This window comes from Schistocerca gregaria, chromosome 3 (genome assembly GCF_023897955.1).
Source record: "Schistocerca gregaria isolate iqSchGreg1 chromosome 3, iqSchGreg1.2, whole genome shotgun sequence".
In the NCBI taxonomy this organism is placed as follows: domain Eukaryota; kingdom Metazoa; phylum Arthropoda; class Insecta; order Orthoptera; family Acrididae; genus Schistocerca; species Schistocerca gregaria.
In genome coordinates, this window is record NC_064922.1 from 620,724,745 (window position 1) to 620,737,897 (window position 13,153).

The 13,153-nt window shown below is 44.0% G+C and overlaps 1 protein-coding gene across 11 annotated transcripts in view; it reads left to right on the forward strand.

The window, feature by feature from the left end:
* Window positions 1–13,153, forward strand: part of LOC126355206 (rho-related BTB domain-containing protein 1) — a 1,271,465-nt gene that overhangs the window by 1,083,238 nt on the left and 175,074 nt on the right. For 9 of the 11 annotated variants that reach the window (XM_050005446.1, XM_050005447.1, XM_050005450.1 and 6 more), the window contains one exon: window positions 1,085–1,291. In XM_050005446.1, the coding sequence (XP_049861403.1) occupies window positions 1,112–1,291 (180 nt within the window). In that variant the 5' untranslated portion in view covers window positions 1,085–1,111. The remainder of the gene's footprint in view (window positions 1–1,084; window positions 1,292–13,153) is intronic. The other 2 variants (XM_050005445.1, XM_050005441.1) reach the window with 1 other exon arrangement.

Below are 13,153 nucleotides of genomic sequence, written 5' to 3' on the forward strand. Positions count from 1 at the left end.
CGCGGGACGAGAGGCATCCAAGTGTATGGATTTTGTCAACAGTGTTTAACAGAAGGTGGATATGCATGCTAACATGGGTCCGGACAGAGGAGACGCATAGATGCACGCCAAGATTGTCGCGTCTTGATGAGGTGCCGTATCAGACCGCACCGCGAGTTCGTAACAAATTAGGTACACCGTTGCTCTGTGGGACCATTCGCGACCGTCTGCGTGAAGCAGGACTACGATAAATAGTGCCGTTATGGCGTCTTCCACCCAAGTCTCAACATCGTGCCATGCGCTTACGGAAGGACGAATCGAGATTTGTTTCTTCAGTGATCAAACTGGCATCTTCCTTGGTGTCAGTGACGGTCGTATGCATGTATGGCGTCGCGCAGGTGAGCACCAATGTCTGGAATGTATACGACAGAGGCATCCAGGGCCAACAACCTGGCATCGTGGTGTGGGGAACCATACTCTGGCGACTGTAGAGGGAACAACGAACAGCACATGGTACATTCAGAGCGTCTCCAACCCGCTGTGCTACCGTTCGTGCACCTACGAGGCAATGTCCTCTTCCAACATGACAATGCACATCCACACGTATCCCGTGGCACCCACAATTTGCTCTGCAAGGTGTGCACGATACCCAGATCTATCCCCCATTCAGCATGTTTGGGACTGAATGGAACGTCACCTTGCGGGCGTATGCAAGTCTTGCAGGAAATCTAGGCAAACTGAGGCACCAGGTGGAAACTGCATGGCAAGTCATTCCGCAAGACTACATTCGTCATCACGACGATCGTCTCCATGGGAGAATAACAGACTGCAAAGCTGCAAAAGGAGAGTATACAGGGTACTAGCTCTAATATTTCGCACACCCTGTCGAGTGTGCTCATATGCTTATGTCTCGTTCTCTGTGATCGTTTGTTGTGTACGTCCTCAAGAGTGTGTCAATAAAAATTTCCCTCTGCTGGGTCAGCGACTTCTTGGTGTTCTTTCTTCATTTTCCAGTAGTGTATTAACAATGATTAATAATAACACAAACAAGACACTAGCGGATATAGTACGGTATGAGTGACTGTAGTTTCTCGCCTCGTTGCAGGTGCTGCCTAGGTAATGGCTGTCGATAATGGATAATGAACAACCCCATCAGGAGTTGGTGAAATGCGTGGTTGTGGGCGACACCGCCGTAGGCAAGACGCGGCTCATCTGCGCGCGGGCCTGCAACAAGCACGTCTCGCTGTCGCAGCTGCTGACGACGCACGTTCCCACCGTCTGGGCCATCGACCAGTACCGCATCTACAAAGACGTGAGTACCACTCAGAGCGCCTTCTGCTCTTGTGCGTTTTCTGACCGCTGATTTCTGTGTCCATCACTGACTTTTACTTTCAGCCGAACCGTCAACAGACGTTCCGAGGCCGCAACCCGAAAGGCGTCTACAAAGATCTATTCTCGTTAGCTGTTTACCTCATTTAGTTACTGCCTCTACTGTTCTCGAGCTTTGGCAAATTTATTTAACTTTGCAGCCAGATATCCTTCCTGCTCGTTTCTGTTGTCAGTTGCCTAAAACGATAGTCTTATTGTTCCTGCTGACTACTCGAGACAAGTGAGTGTACTGCAGCGCCCCTGGCGTTTCGTTCCTGTACCGAGTCTCGTCTATGTCGAGTGGTCTTTTTCATTTTCTCGTCAGCTCCAAAACTGCGTGTGGTGCGAGGGCTGTCTGCTGTGCAGCTAGGCACCTCAGTAGTGAAAATGAGGTTATGAGTGATTATCCTTTGTACTAAAAGTTCGACAGGTAGCAACAAAATCTAGGAACAAGCAATGAAAACGTAGTTTACTACCTGTGTCCCGCGGTGTTACCCTCGGTTAAACAGTGAGTTATAAAAAAAAATGTTAATCCCAGAACTCACTACCCACGCGTATGTCCTATCACAAAAGTTATCTCTTAGAAGATTTGCGGCGCGAGTCACTTCCGGACCAGCAAAAGGCGCGACTTCGGACAAAAGACACACCAAATTTTGACATAATGGGAAATGTTGACAGAACTCATACTGCTCGCAACTTACTCATTTACTTCATGGTAAACATTTTTACGCGATCGAGTGACGAATTAAAGAATGTGTCGGAAAAGGACATACTTATTTAGCACAGCAAAGATCATAATTGCGTAGTGTGTATGGATACCCAGAAATCACTGCACTAAGTCTTTGTTAACAAAGTTCCGAGAGTTCTTGTTCTCTGCAGACTTATATGTAGACATAGCTGTGTATCAGTCATTGCCTGGGTACTATCTATGCCATTCTTCTATTAGTCTATTTCCTCCTCCCCCTTCTCTCTGTCCACCTCCTCCACTTCCAACTCTCTGTCGATCTCCTCTTCTCTCTCTCTCTCTCTCTCTTTCACTCTCTCTCTCTCTCTCTCTCTCTCTCTCTCTCTCTCTCTCTCTCTCTCTCTCTCTGTACATCTATTCCTCCCCCTCTCCATATCCATCTACTCCTCTACCCTCTCTATGTCTATCTGTTCCTCTCCTCTCTCTTTTTCCATTTCCTCTTCCCCCTATTTGTGCCCAATTCCTCCTCCTCTCCTCATTGGCTGTCCATCTCCTTCCCCCCTCTCTGACCACATTATCAAACTCACCCCAATAGGAGGCTAGTGGTTCTTAACCCCACAGTATTTCTTTCTATACCGTAACTAATATGTCCACCAAATTTGGCTGAATCGTTCCAGGGATTTAGGATGACCTTTTCACCCACGCCTCTGCCCGTGTATGCACATGGCAAATCTATTTCACACGTATTTAGCATATTACACGCGCATTTACCTGTATTTCTAGCTAATTTCGCGCTGCAGTTTCATCTTCACGCAGCTCAACATTAGGTTGTCCTGTCTCCTGAACAACGTGTAGTACGATGACATATTTTGCAGGTACATCCAGCGGTATATGTGACTACTTTCTAAGAAGTGTGTTACAAATAGGTTTAGTAGTAAAGAAGTAATAAATTAAAACGTCATGCTTCATGAGGCAGTTTTGGAGTTGTCGGCGAGGAAAGTTTCGTAAAGGTTTAATGCTATCTCTAAAGTTTGTTGCTAGTCACTAAGAGCTCACATTCTCAAATACTGGGTGAATAAAGTACGACCATTTGCGCGTGATAGGCATACACTTCTTTCTCATCCACACACAAGTGATATACCGGGTGATCAAAAAGTCAGTATAAATTTGAAAACTTAACAATCCATGGCATAATGTAGATAGAGAGGTAAAAATTGACAGACATGGGGTTTTAATAGCACCAAAAAAAAAAAAAACAAGTATTGCTAGACGGGTGAAAGATCTCTTGCGCGCGTCGCTTGGTGATGATCGTGTGCTCAGCCGCCACTTTTGTCTTGCTTGGTCTCCCAGGTCCCCAGACCTCTGTCCGTGCGATATTGGTTTTGGGGTTACCTGAAGTCGCAAGTGTTTCGTGGTCGACTGACATCTCTAGGGATGCTGGAAGACAACATCCGACGCCAATGCCTCACCGTAACTCCGGACATGCTTTTCAGTGCTGTTCACAACATTATTCCTCGACTACAGATATTTTTGAGAAATGATGGTGGACATATTGAGCATTTACTGTAAAAAAACATCATCTTTGCTTTGTCTTACTTTGTTATGCTAATTATTGCTATTCTGATCCGATGAAGCGCCATCTGTCAGGCATTTTTTGACCGTTTGTATTTCTTTGGTTCTAATAAAACGCCATTTCATTCCAAGCATGTGTATCAATTTATACCTCTCTATCTACATTATTCCGTGATTTATTCAGTTTTCAAATTTACACTGACTTTTTGGTCATCCGGTATATGTACTGACGGTAAAAATCGAAGCACCAAAAAATAATTAATGTAGAGAAATGAAATTTCGGAAATACGTTTGTCTAGGTAACATATGTAAGTGATTAACATCCGCGCTCCGTACGTGAACTGAACGCGAAAACTCCTAATAACTGGTACAATGGGACGAACCCTCTGCCGAGCACTTCACAGCGATTTGCCGAGTTCAGATACAGAACTGTCACAGACCGCGAGGAAACCAGCCCTTGTGCGCGAAGGAAGAGAACCCTTTCCGCTGCCTCGCGGTCTCCCAGCTAACAACGCCATACGACTCTCTCTCTCTTTCATCGAGAGGAATGCGAATTACCCGCTTTTGGACTACAGCAAACTAGACAGACAGGGGCTACAGACGACGTGAGGCTGTTGGCCCTGCAGTAAGACGCAGACCGAGTCCCCGTGAACTCTGGGTCCCCGGCTCTACCTGCGCCGTTTACTGCTCTCGCCGCGTGTATCGGATAACGTTCCCTTGCCAACCTAGTGGGACAGAGCGTATCCGCACTTCCTTCGTGTCACCTGTTGTTGCGGAGGCTGCTTCTCTCGTACCAACAAAAGAACCTTCCCAACAGTCCCGATGAACTATATTTTGTGCTAATTTATTGACCGTTGACGTGCATAGCGCGCACCAGGACCTTGTTACACAGGTGGTGCATCTGCTGTGTGAGGATATAAAGAGCACACAGTAGGTAGCAAAGAGACACATCAACCCTTATGCTACCTGGAAAGAATTTTTTTTTTACATTATAGAGGTGCAAAACGTAAACAACACTACAAATGAAGTAGGGCTAAACTGTTTAGAAGTGAAATCGTTACATACTCTTCCCCTTCTACTAAGACTGCCATAAAATAGTGACAAATAAATAAATACAAAGATACGTTGCTGACAAATTAACGGACCATCGGACTGCACAGATACTTTCACTGGGAACAGACACTCAGTTGTATGCGTAGGCTACAAGCTCCTAAAAAGTCCTTCACGATTCTGCAAGTTGTTCTCTTTCCTGATGCGAGGTTTATGGCGTTACTGGGGATTTAGCATTTCGATTTGCTTCGTCTATTGCACAAAGTAACTTCCTGGTAGCAATAGCGCTCCACACACAAGGGAAAAAAAATCGCGTTCTTCACCTGTGTCACACGAACAAGTTGCGAAGTCTCTCTGACACACAACCTGCGAAGACGGCAGGGAAGATTTAAGTGATGTATGCGCTCTTATCAGTGAGGTCAGATATCACGTGACTTGTCCAATCAGTAAACGGCCATGGTACATTAAGAACCGATGTAACCGCAAGGACGTTAAATGTAAATGCAGAGGTGGTGGATGTCATTTTGTCGAATGGAGTTCCATGCCTGTTGCACTTGGTCGATTAGTAACAGGAATGGTTAATGTTGGTTGTGAATGACGCTGGAGTTGTCGTCCAATGATGTCCCATATGTGCCAGTTTGGGGACAGATCTGGTGATCCATCAGGCCAGGGCAATATGCCGACAATCTGTAGAGCATGTATTGGATTACAGCAGAGGTATGTGAGCGAGCGTTACCCAATTGGGAACACATCCCCCCCCCCCCACCACCACCACCACCACCAGCACCACCCTGGAACACTGTTCGTGAATAACATACAGATTTGCAGTTAGGGCGCATGCGTTAACCAGGAGAGTGCTCCTGCTATCATACGAAATCGCACCCCAGACCATAACTCCAACTGTAGGTCCAGTGTGTCTAGCATGCATACAGGTTAGTTGTAGGCCGTCAATTGGCCCCCTCTTGACCAATCACTGGCACCAAGGTAGAACCAGCTTTCATCAGAAAAAAACAACAGACCTCCACTTTGCCCTCCAATGAGCTCTCGCTTGACACCACTGACGTCGCAATTGCCGGTGGTTTGGGTTCAGTGGAATACGCGCTACAGGGTCTCTGGCTCGGAGCTGTCCTTGAAGTAACCGATTTGATAATAGTAGTGAGCTCGGACGGAATTGGTTCACTACCGATGTTAGCAGACGCCGCCAGTCCCCTGTTTCTGCGCATGTGCACTGTGCAACAGACTCGAAAATTTAGAACTACACTCCAGGCACATTCTACAGATCCCCAACGACTTAGGCACACTCATGACGTGGATGACTGCTGATTTACACGCAGGACGAAGGCCGCACGCACTTGGGGCAGTCTATTATAACCAGAAAGTCGCTCGTATGAAACGCGCTTAATGGAGGCAGGTTATGTGCGCCAACTGTCTGTGAGTTGTGAAATCCTGTTCTTTGTGTGTATTTATTTTAACTGTTTGCGCATCGTACTTTTTGAGGAAAAAAGTGGACACCAGTCCAGCATTTGCGGAAATGTGCATGGGGAACCTCCTAGAAACTACATGCTGACTTGGTCGGTGTATCAGTCACGGTCAATAATCCGCCACGCGGATGCGGCCTTGGCTCGGGTGGCCTTCCTGTCTCGCAAGCTAGCGCGCTGTACGGGCAGGTGGCTGCACTGCTAAGCTCACAGCACAAAATATTAGTCGCTCCCTTAAGGCGGGACGTCCATGAAACTGACGAAAACGTCAATTCTCAATTTGTTTTCATTTATAGTAGAAGTCAAGGACAATAATTTCCCAAAGTCTCAACGGTGAAGTCACATCCGAAGTGCCTGAAGAATAATTAAACGTTTGACGTGAGCTTCCTGCCACGCCCACTTTCTGAAGCAACACTTCAATATACAGGCTCGGACGAATAACAACCCCTACATCAACAAGGAGAAGCTTCCAGATAATATCCTGGATGTTGTCAAGCCCACTTACAGGTTTCTGGTCGATCCTGAACTTATAACAAAGTAGATATATGAAGATGGTACCTGTTCTTTCGGACATGTCCGAAAGAACAGATACCATCGGTGACCATGCAGCTCGTTAGAATGAAATTACAGTGAAATGAATACTCCTGGCTGCTTACAGGGCCATTTGATGGGGCAAGGGCACTATGAATATTGTGCGGGTCAATGAGTTGCGAATGTGTGTCTCATGGGAGGCGTGCCAGAGATAAGTCCCTGCAGTCGCACTATCATCTGTGTTCTCGGTGGCTCAGATGGAGGCCGGCACGGTAGCTCACCGTGTTCGGCCAGAGGGTCAGCTGCCCTCTGTAATAAAAAACTGAATTAATGTATCAACGATGAACTTAAACAAGTGTCATAGGACGTCCGCCCCGAACAAATACAACCATCAGTTTCGAACAAAGTGTGATCAAAATCAAAAACAAGAAGATGGATTGAGCGTCTGCTATCTACGCAGGAGATCCCGGGTTCGTGTCCAGGTCGGGCCACACATTTTCGAACTGTCCCCGTTGACTTATATCAACGCCTGTATGCAACTAGGGGTACTCATTTTAGAAAAAATTGTGTTCATGGTAAAACCTATAATCAAAGTGAGCCTCTATATTCACTCATTTGGAAACGATGCTCTAAAACCACAGTTGTCAGAATTGAAACTTATGATGCAGACCTTGTATTTAATTACCGGAACGTAGGGAGGATGAAGGTATTAGAGAGAATTGGATTTAACATAGGAAATTTCACTCAAGGCATCTTGAAAAAAATATATTTACGTCTCTCTGCAGCTGAAAGTTCAATTGAAGAAATTGTAAAGGAAAGAAGGCACAAAACAAGAAACCAGAGAAGTATTCATGCGAAAGACGACGTTGAATACAAATCTAGGGCCTTCTGAAGGGGGGACATAAGAAAAAAAATTTGATTGAACTTTAAATTGCATTTCCTAAAAATTAAGTTTTTCAAACTTTATGTTCCTGTTTCTCAGGTTCTATGAAGGCTAGAATTATGAAATTTTGTACACTTATTTCTATAAACCCGACAAATGCTGCCTCAAGAGAAAATTTTGAAATTCTGAGCGTAATCTGAGATATAGGGCAAACTGCATGGGACTTTGCATGAATCTTATATTATACTTAGAAATATAATTAAAAATTATTAAAATTATCCTATTTGATACATTCCAAAAACCTCTTTAGAGAAGCTTACCATATGCAAAGAGATTAAAAAGAATTTTTTTTTGTAGAAACGCTTGATTAGTTTCTGAGAAAAAGGTATATTACTTTTCGAAAACAAAATTTTTAAATTCCAAAAATTTAAATGTATATAATCCAATGTATGTAACAGGTAATGTGTTAATTTCATGTAAAGCTTGGTACAAAATTTCATTCCTGCATCTTCAAAATTGTGTATTTGGTCATCTTTTAAGTAATGCGTGTTCTTCATGAACGCTCAAGCTCCCTCCCTCCACCTTAAAGGAGCATAACAGTCTCTTTGGAGTGTTGCACATGGTGTAGAATCTGTACCTTGTGGTCTTCCATTGCTGACTCAAGCCATGGTAAGTGTTCGGCGTAGGACCAGCACGTCTGCAGTCAAAAGGTACTTGTCGGGTGGAAATTGGAACCCAAGTGCAACGTTAACTGCTTTTCACTGTAGGTAGGGATTCTACAGTTGTTGGCCGCAGGAAGTACGTGCTGTCATCAGTATGTCATCGACTCTTGACTCAAGTAAGTCACAAACTCTTCACCCATGCAAGTAAATTCCGTGTGATTGGTTGATTGCAGACAGCATGGCGTTTCCACATCTTCGCACCAAGTGCTGGCCAGGGTACTTGTGCTGTTCCTGACAGACATTAGCGCCTGTTAACGCCCGTCGTTTAAGTTTGGGTACTTGCAGGACTTAATACACGGAGGTGACAGAAGTCATATCGTGTCAGTCCTCTTTTCCCCGGCGTAGTGCAGCAGTTCGAGGTGGTATGGTCTCAACAAGTTGCTTTAGTCTAATGTAGGAATAGTGAGCCATGCTGCCTGTATAGCCGTCCGTAATGCAAAAATATTGCCGATGGCGGATGTTGAGCACAAACTAGCCACTAGGTTATGTCCCATAAATGTTCGATTGAATTCACGTCGGGTGATCTGGGTGGCCAAATCATTTGCTGAAACTGTCCAGATGTTCTTCAAACCAGTCGCGAACAATTGTGGCCTAGTGACTTGACATCGTTGTATGGGAATAACTGAAATGGTCTCCAAGTTGCGGAACATAATCATTTCCAGCCAATGGATAACGGAGAATGGAGGAAGAGGGAAAACGAGGAAATCTACCTTCTGATGCGACAACCAACTATCCTACAGAAGATAAAGAGCAAAAGAATACAATGGGTGGGCCATGTAGCCCGTATGCCAGATGGAAGACAGGCGAAGATGGCACTAGCGGGGAAACCAAACACCAAACGCCTCACTGGACGACCAAGACAGCGCTGAATGGACGACCTGGCGAAGGACCTAGCAGCCCTGGGAATTGAAGACACCTAGAGGAAACCGGAGGGAATGGAGGCAGTTTGTGGAAGCAGCGCGTGGTCTGCAGGGCCTGTGATCGCTGAAGATCTATCTATCTATCTATCTATCTTATTCGAGAGAAAGTGCTTCACAAATTGAGCAAGTCAGTAATGCGTTGGTCCACCTATAACCCTTGTGCAAGGAATTATTCGGCTTCGCATTAATTGACAAAATTGCTGGACGTCCTCCTGGCGAATATCGTGCCAAATTCTGTCCAGTTGGCGCTTTAGAATGTCAAACGTCAAAATCCCGAGCTAGTTGGAGGGCCCTGCCCACAATGCTCCAGACGCTCCCAATTGGGAAAGATCCGGCGATCTTCCTGGTCAAGGAAGCATTTGTCAAGCGCGATGACAAGTAGTAAAAACTCTTGTCATGTGCGGTCTGGCATTATCTTGTTGAAATATAAGCCCAGGATGGCTTACTCGTCGACGAACCGCTGTGCTGTAACGGTTGCGCGAATGACAACGAAATGGATCCTGCTACGAAAAGAAATGGCACCCCAGACCATCACTCCTGGTTGTCGGGTCGTTTGGCCAGCGACAGTCAGACTGGAATCCCACTACTGTCCAGGGCCTCTCCAGACACGTCTTCGATCTTCATCGCGGCACACTTCGAAGCGGAACTCATCACTGAAGACAATTCTACTCCAGTTAATGAGATTCCAGGCCGAAGACGTGTATGGAGACTCCATAAAATATGGCATTTCTATAAAGATGGATAAAGCATTTTATTCGCCAATGATCTCCGAGTTTTCCACCAAACTGAGACTGAATCTCATTACTTAGGAGTGCTGTATTTTGGCAAACCACTAGAAAGCAGCCACGCTCCAATCTCCATTCACCCTCTAAGGCCATTTTTCACTCGTCTTCTTTCAATCTGTATTTGAGAGAGAAAGTAATCAGGAATGCATGAGCGTGAATTGTTTAGGACGCCGTCGTTCTTACAGGCCTGTTGGAATAAACAGATCTGATATTGTTCTGTGGTATATAGAAGCTAAGCTATTTCTGACTGCGAAAATGTAAGGAATCTGCAATTATACTGTATTATACTATCCAATATATCCTGATTTAAGTATGCGTCTGTCACTTCTCAAAGTAGAAAGATCATTTTCTGCATTACAGAGTATCCCGGGAGATAAACGCATAAGCCTAAATAAGGAAAATGTAGATCATTATTTAGTTATCGTAAGGCTTTTAGTCTCCAAAGAGATGTTCGGCTCACCTTTCATACAGCTCTTTTCATTTAAACAGAGACGTTGCGTCTTCAAGGGAGATTTGATTCTGTCGGGGAAGAAAGGAACTCTGAAGGAACTGGCTGTGGCCCATAGTAAGGGACCAATCCCAGAATTTGCCTAAACTGAAAATGTGGATGAAACCACAGAAAACTATTGACAAGGTTGTCGGAGGATGGATTCTAACCAACTCGCCTCTCGAATTCACGGATTCACCTCAACTCTGTTCCGCACCTCATTGCTCAGAAATAACCCGATGGGTGCAAAATTTGAAAAAAGTAGTTGTTGTAGACTTTTTTCAAATAAAATGCATCACATCGAAAGACGGAATTCTGATATTCCATGTTTTCCCCTTAATTGTGCTTGTTTAATAGTTTGATTGCGGATAGTTCATGCATATTTTAAGATTTAATGAGTGCTTGGAGTTCCAGTTATTATAGTACTACAAAGACGTAATTATATTTTGGAGGAAGGGGGGAGGAGGAGGGAGATACAGGGCGCAGTCGACTTTGACGAAATCAAGCAACCAGCTGAAAAAATCTTTTAGAAAGCAACGAAGTATGTAGTGTGCTATCATCACATACCCCTTTCGCTCTGCACAAACCCCTCCCCATCGTTCCGTATCGGAACCGATTTTCATAATTAAGTACCATCCATGTGACCACACTAGGCGATATTTTGTCATTTGAGCTACTAATGATATTATTTTGGGCAATTTTTTTTAAAGAAACGCAACCATTGCCGTTTGGGTGATCATTTGTTGATCGACGCGATTTTTGGGCGGCACAGGCAAAAATGGTTCAAATGGCTCTAAGCACTATGGGACTTAACATCTATGGTCATCAGTCCCCTAGAACTTAGAACTACTTAAACCTAACTAACCTAAGGACATCACACAACACCCAGTCATCACGAGGCAGAGAAAATCCCTGACCCCGCCGGGGCAGAGGCAAATCCAAATCCATTTTGACCCACTGATTTTAATTTAATGTAATTCCTAATGATATTTAGGGCTCCACTGCCTTGTGAAATACTTAAATATTGCAAGTCCAACGTTCTAACAGTTTCCAGTACTAGCATTACACATTAGCCTTGTATGTAACACATGCGGAGCGATAAAAAGGCTGTTCTTTATAATCAATGATAAGCTCGTGCAGTCTTGGTCAATATCATCGAAGTCGATCTGTGATGTCAATCGCCTCTATCTTGCCTGTTCTTTCGTTTGTTGAGACAAACATTACCGTACAATGAAGTGAAGGTATACATTTGAGTAGTTCTTCGAATTGTATACAACAATAATGCGATTCTATTTTGTCTGCTTCATTACGAATCAATCCAAAGCCGTGACGAACAAAGCAACGAGCGCAAAATATACTCCTTACACCTTCATTGTCTTGATTCACGTGGCGGAATTGAGTCTTACCAGGAAGAGGCAAGCATTACTCAATTGTTGCTCAAAACTATCCGACCTGAATCTCTTAATTATTTACTTTATACATCTTAGCTCTTAGCACCTTTCCTTTTTAGTGACCTCCGATACTTCCCTTCTTCATCTTTTCGCTGTTCCTTCCCATGCCTCTACCCCTTTTGTTTTGTCCTTCCTTATATTTTCATCCGTGTTACAGAACTGCGCACTCTGTGAAATGGTACCCTGCCACGCAGTCTGGCTATAGGGTTGCCAGATTACTCGCAAATTGACAAAACTACCGAATACTTCCTGACGAAACGATTTGCTGATCTGAGGGTTATCACAATAAAGATATAGTAAACATTTAAAAAATTATTTATTTTGATAGTTACGTTTTCAACAATTTTGCTACTCTTATTTTTTGGTAAATTCGTTGCATATTGCTAACTTCAAATTACACTGGATGCATAATTCTGCATTTACTACGTTAGCACTAAATATTTTTCTAGCGTCAGACCATAAATGATTAATGTTATTGAAAAGTCTTTCCACATAGACCTTGCTTTATGAAGCCACCGTTATCCTTTTGATATATTTTTTTTTTATATTCGGTGTTTCTTCTCGGTTTAAAAACGCTAACCCAGGAAACCAGTTTGTGGAGATAGAAGTCTGAGTTTGTAATTGCTCAAATTTTTATTTAGTATAGCGGTCTCTTCGTACAAACTAGCTATATCAGAGAGCTAAATGGTATTCTAAAATTACCGAGCCACTCATATTTCGGTACCGAACAGTTCGGTAAAAAACAGAACGCTGGCAACCAAGCCCGGTTACCACATTCTATAGTTGTGGCACAGCACAGCAACTTCTGAACAGCTAAAAACACTACTGTCTCGACTTCATCTCTTGGTCTAGATTTTGATACTGAACAATTCACAACTGGGACGTTTCTATAATCATAATGGATGTGTTTTTGTTGATCCTCCCTTGGTGAGTGCCCTCTCGTCGAGCTGTCGTATCTGTTTCGAAGTCTGAATTTCCGTCACTGATTTTGTTGTTTTCCTCAGTCCCAAGATTCGTTTAATACTTCATGCTAGTCTGTCACATGCAACCCTCTTCATCTCTGCATAACATCCGCTACCAAGGGCGTCCATACCGGTCTGCAAGGAGTGTGGTAGTGGGTGGCACTACGCCCCTCTCATAGATCTCTGGAAAGGGAAGAACACCATTCGTCTTCCAAAATATTAAAAATAATTCAACAATAAATCGTACTTTAAAAACGCCACTTTTCCGAAACGATTTTCA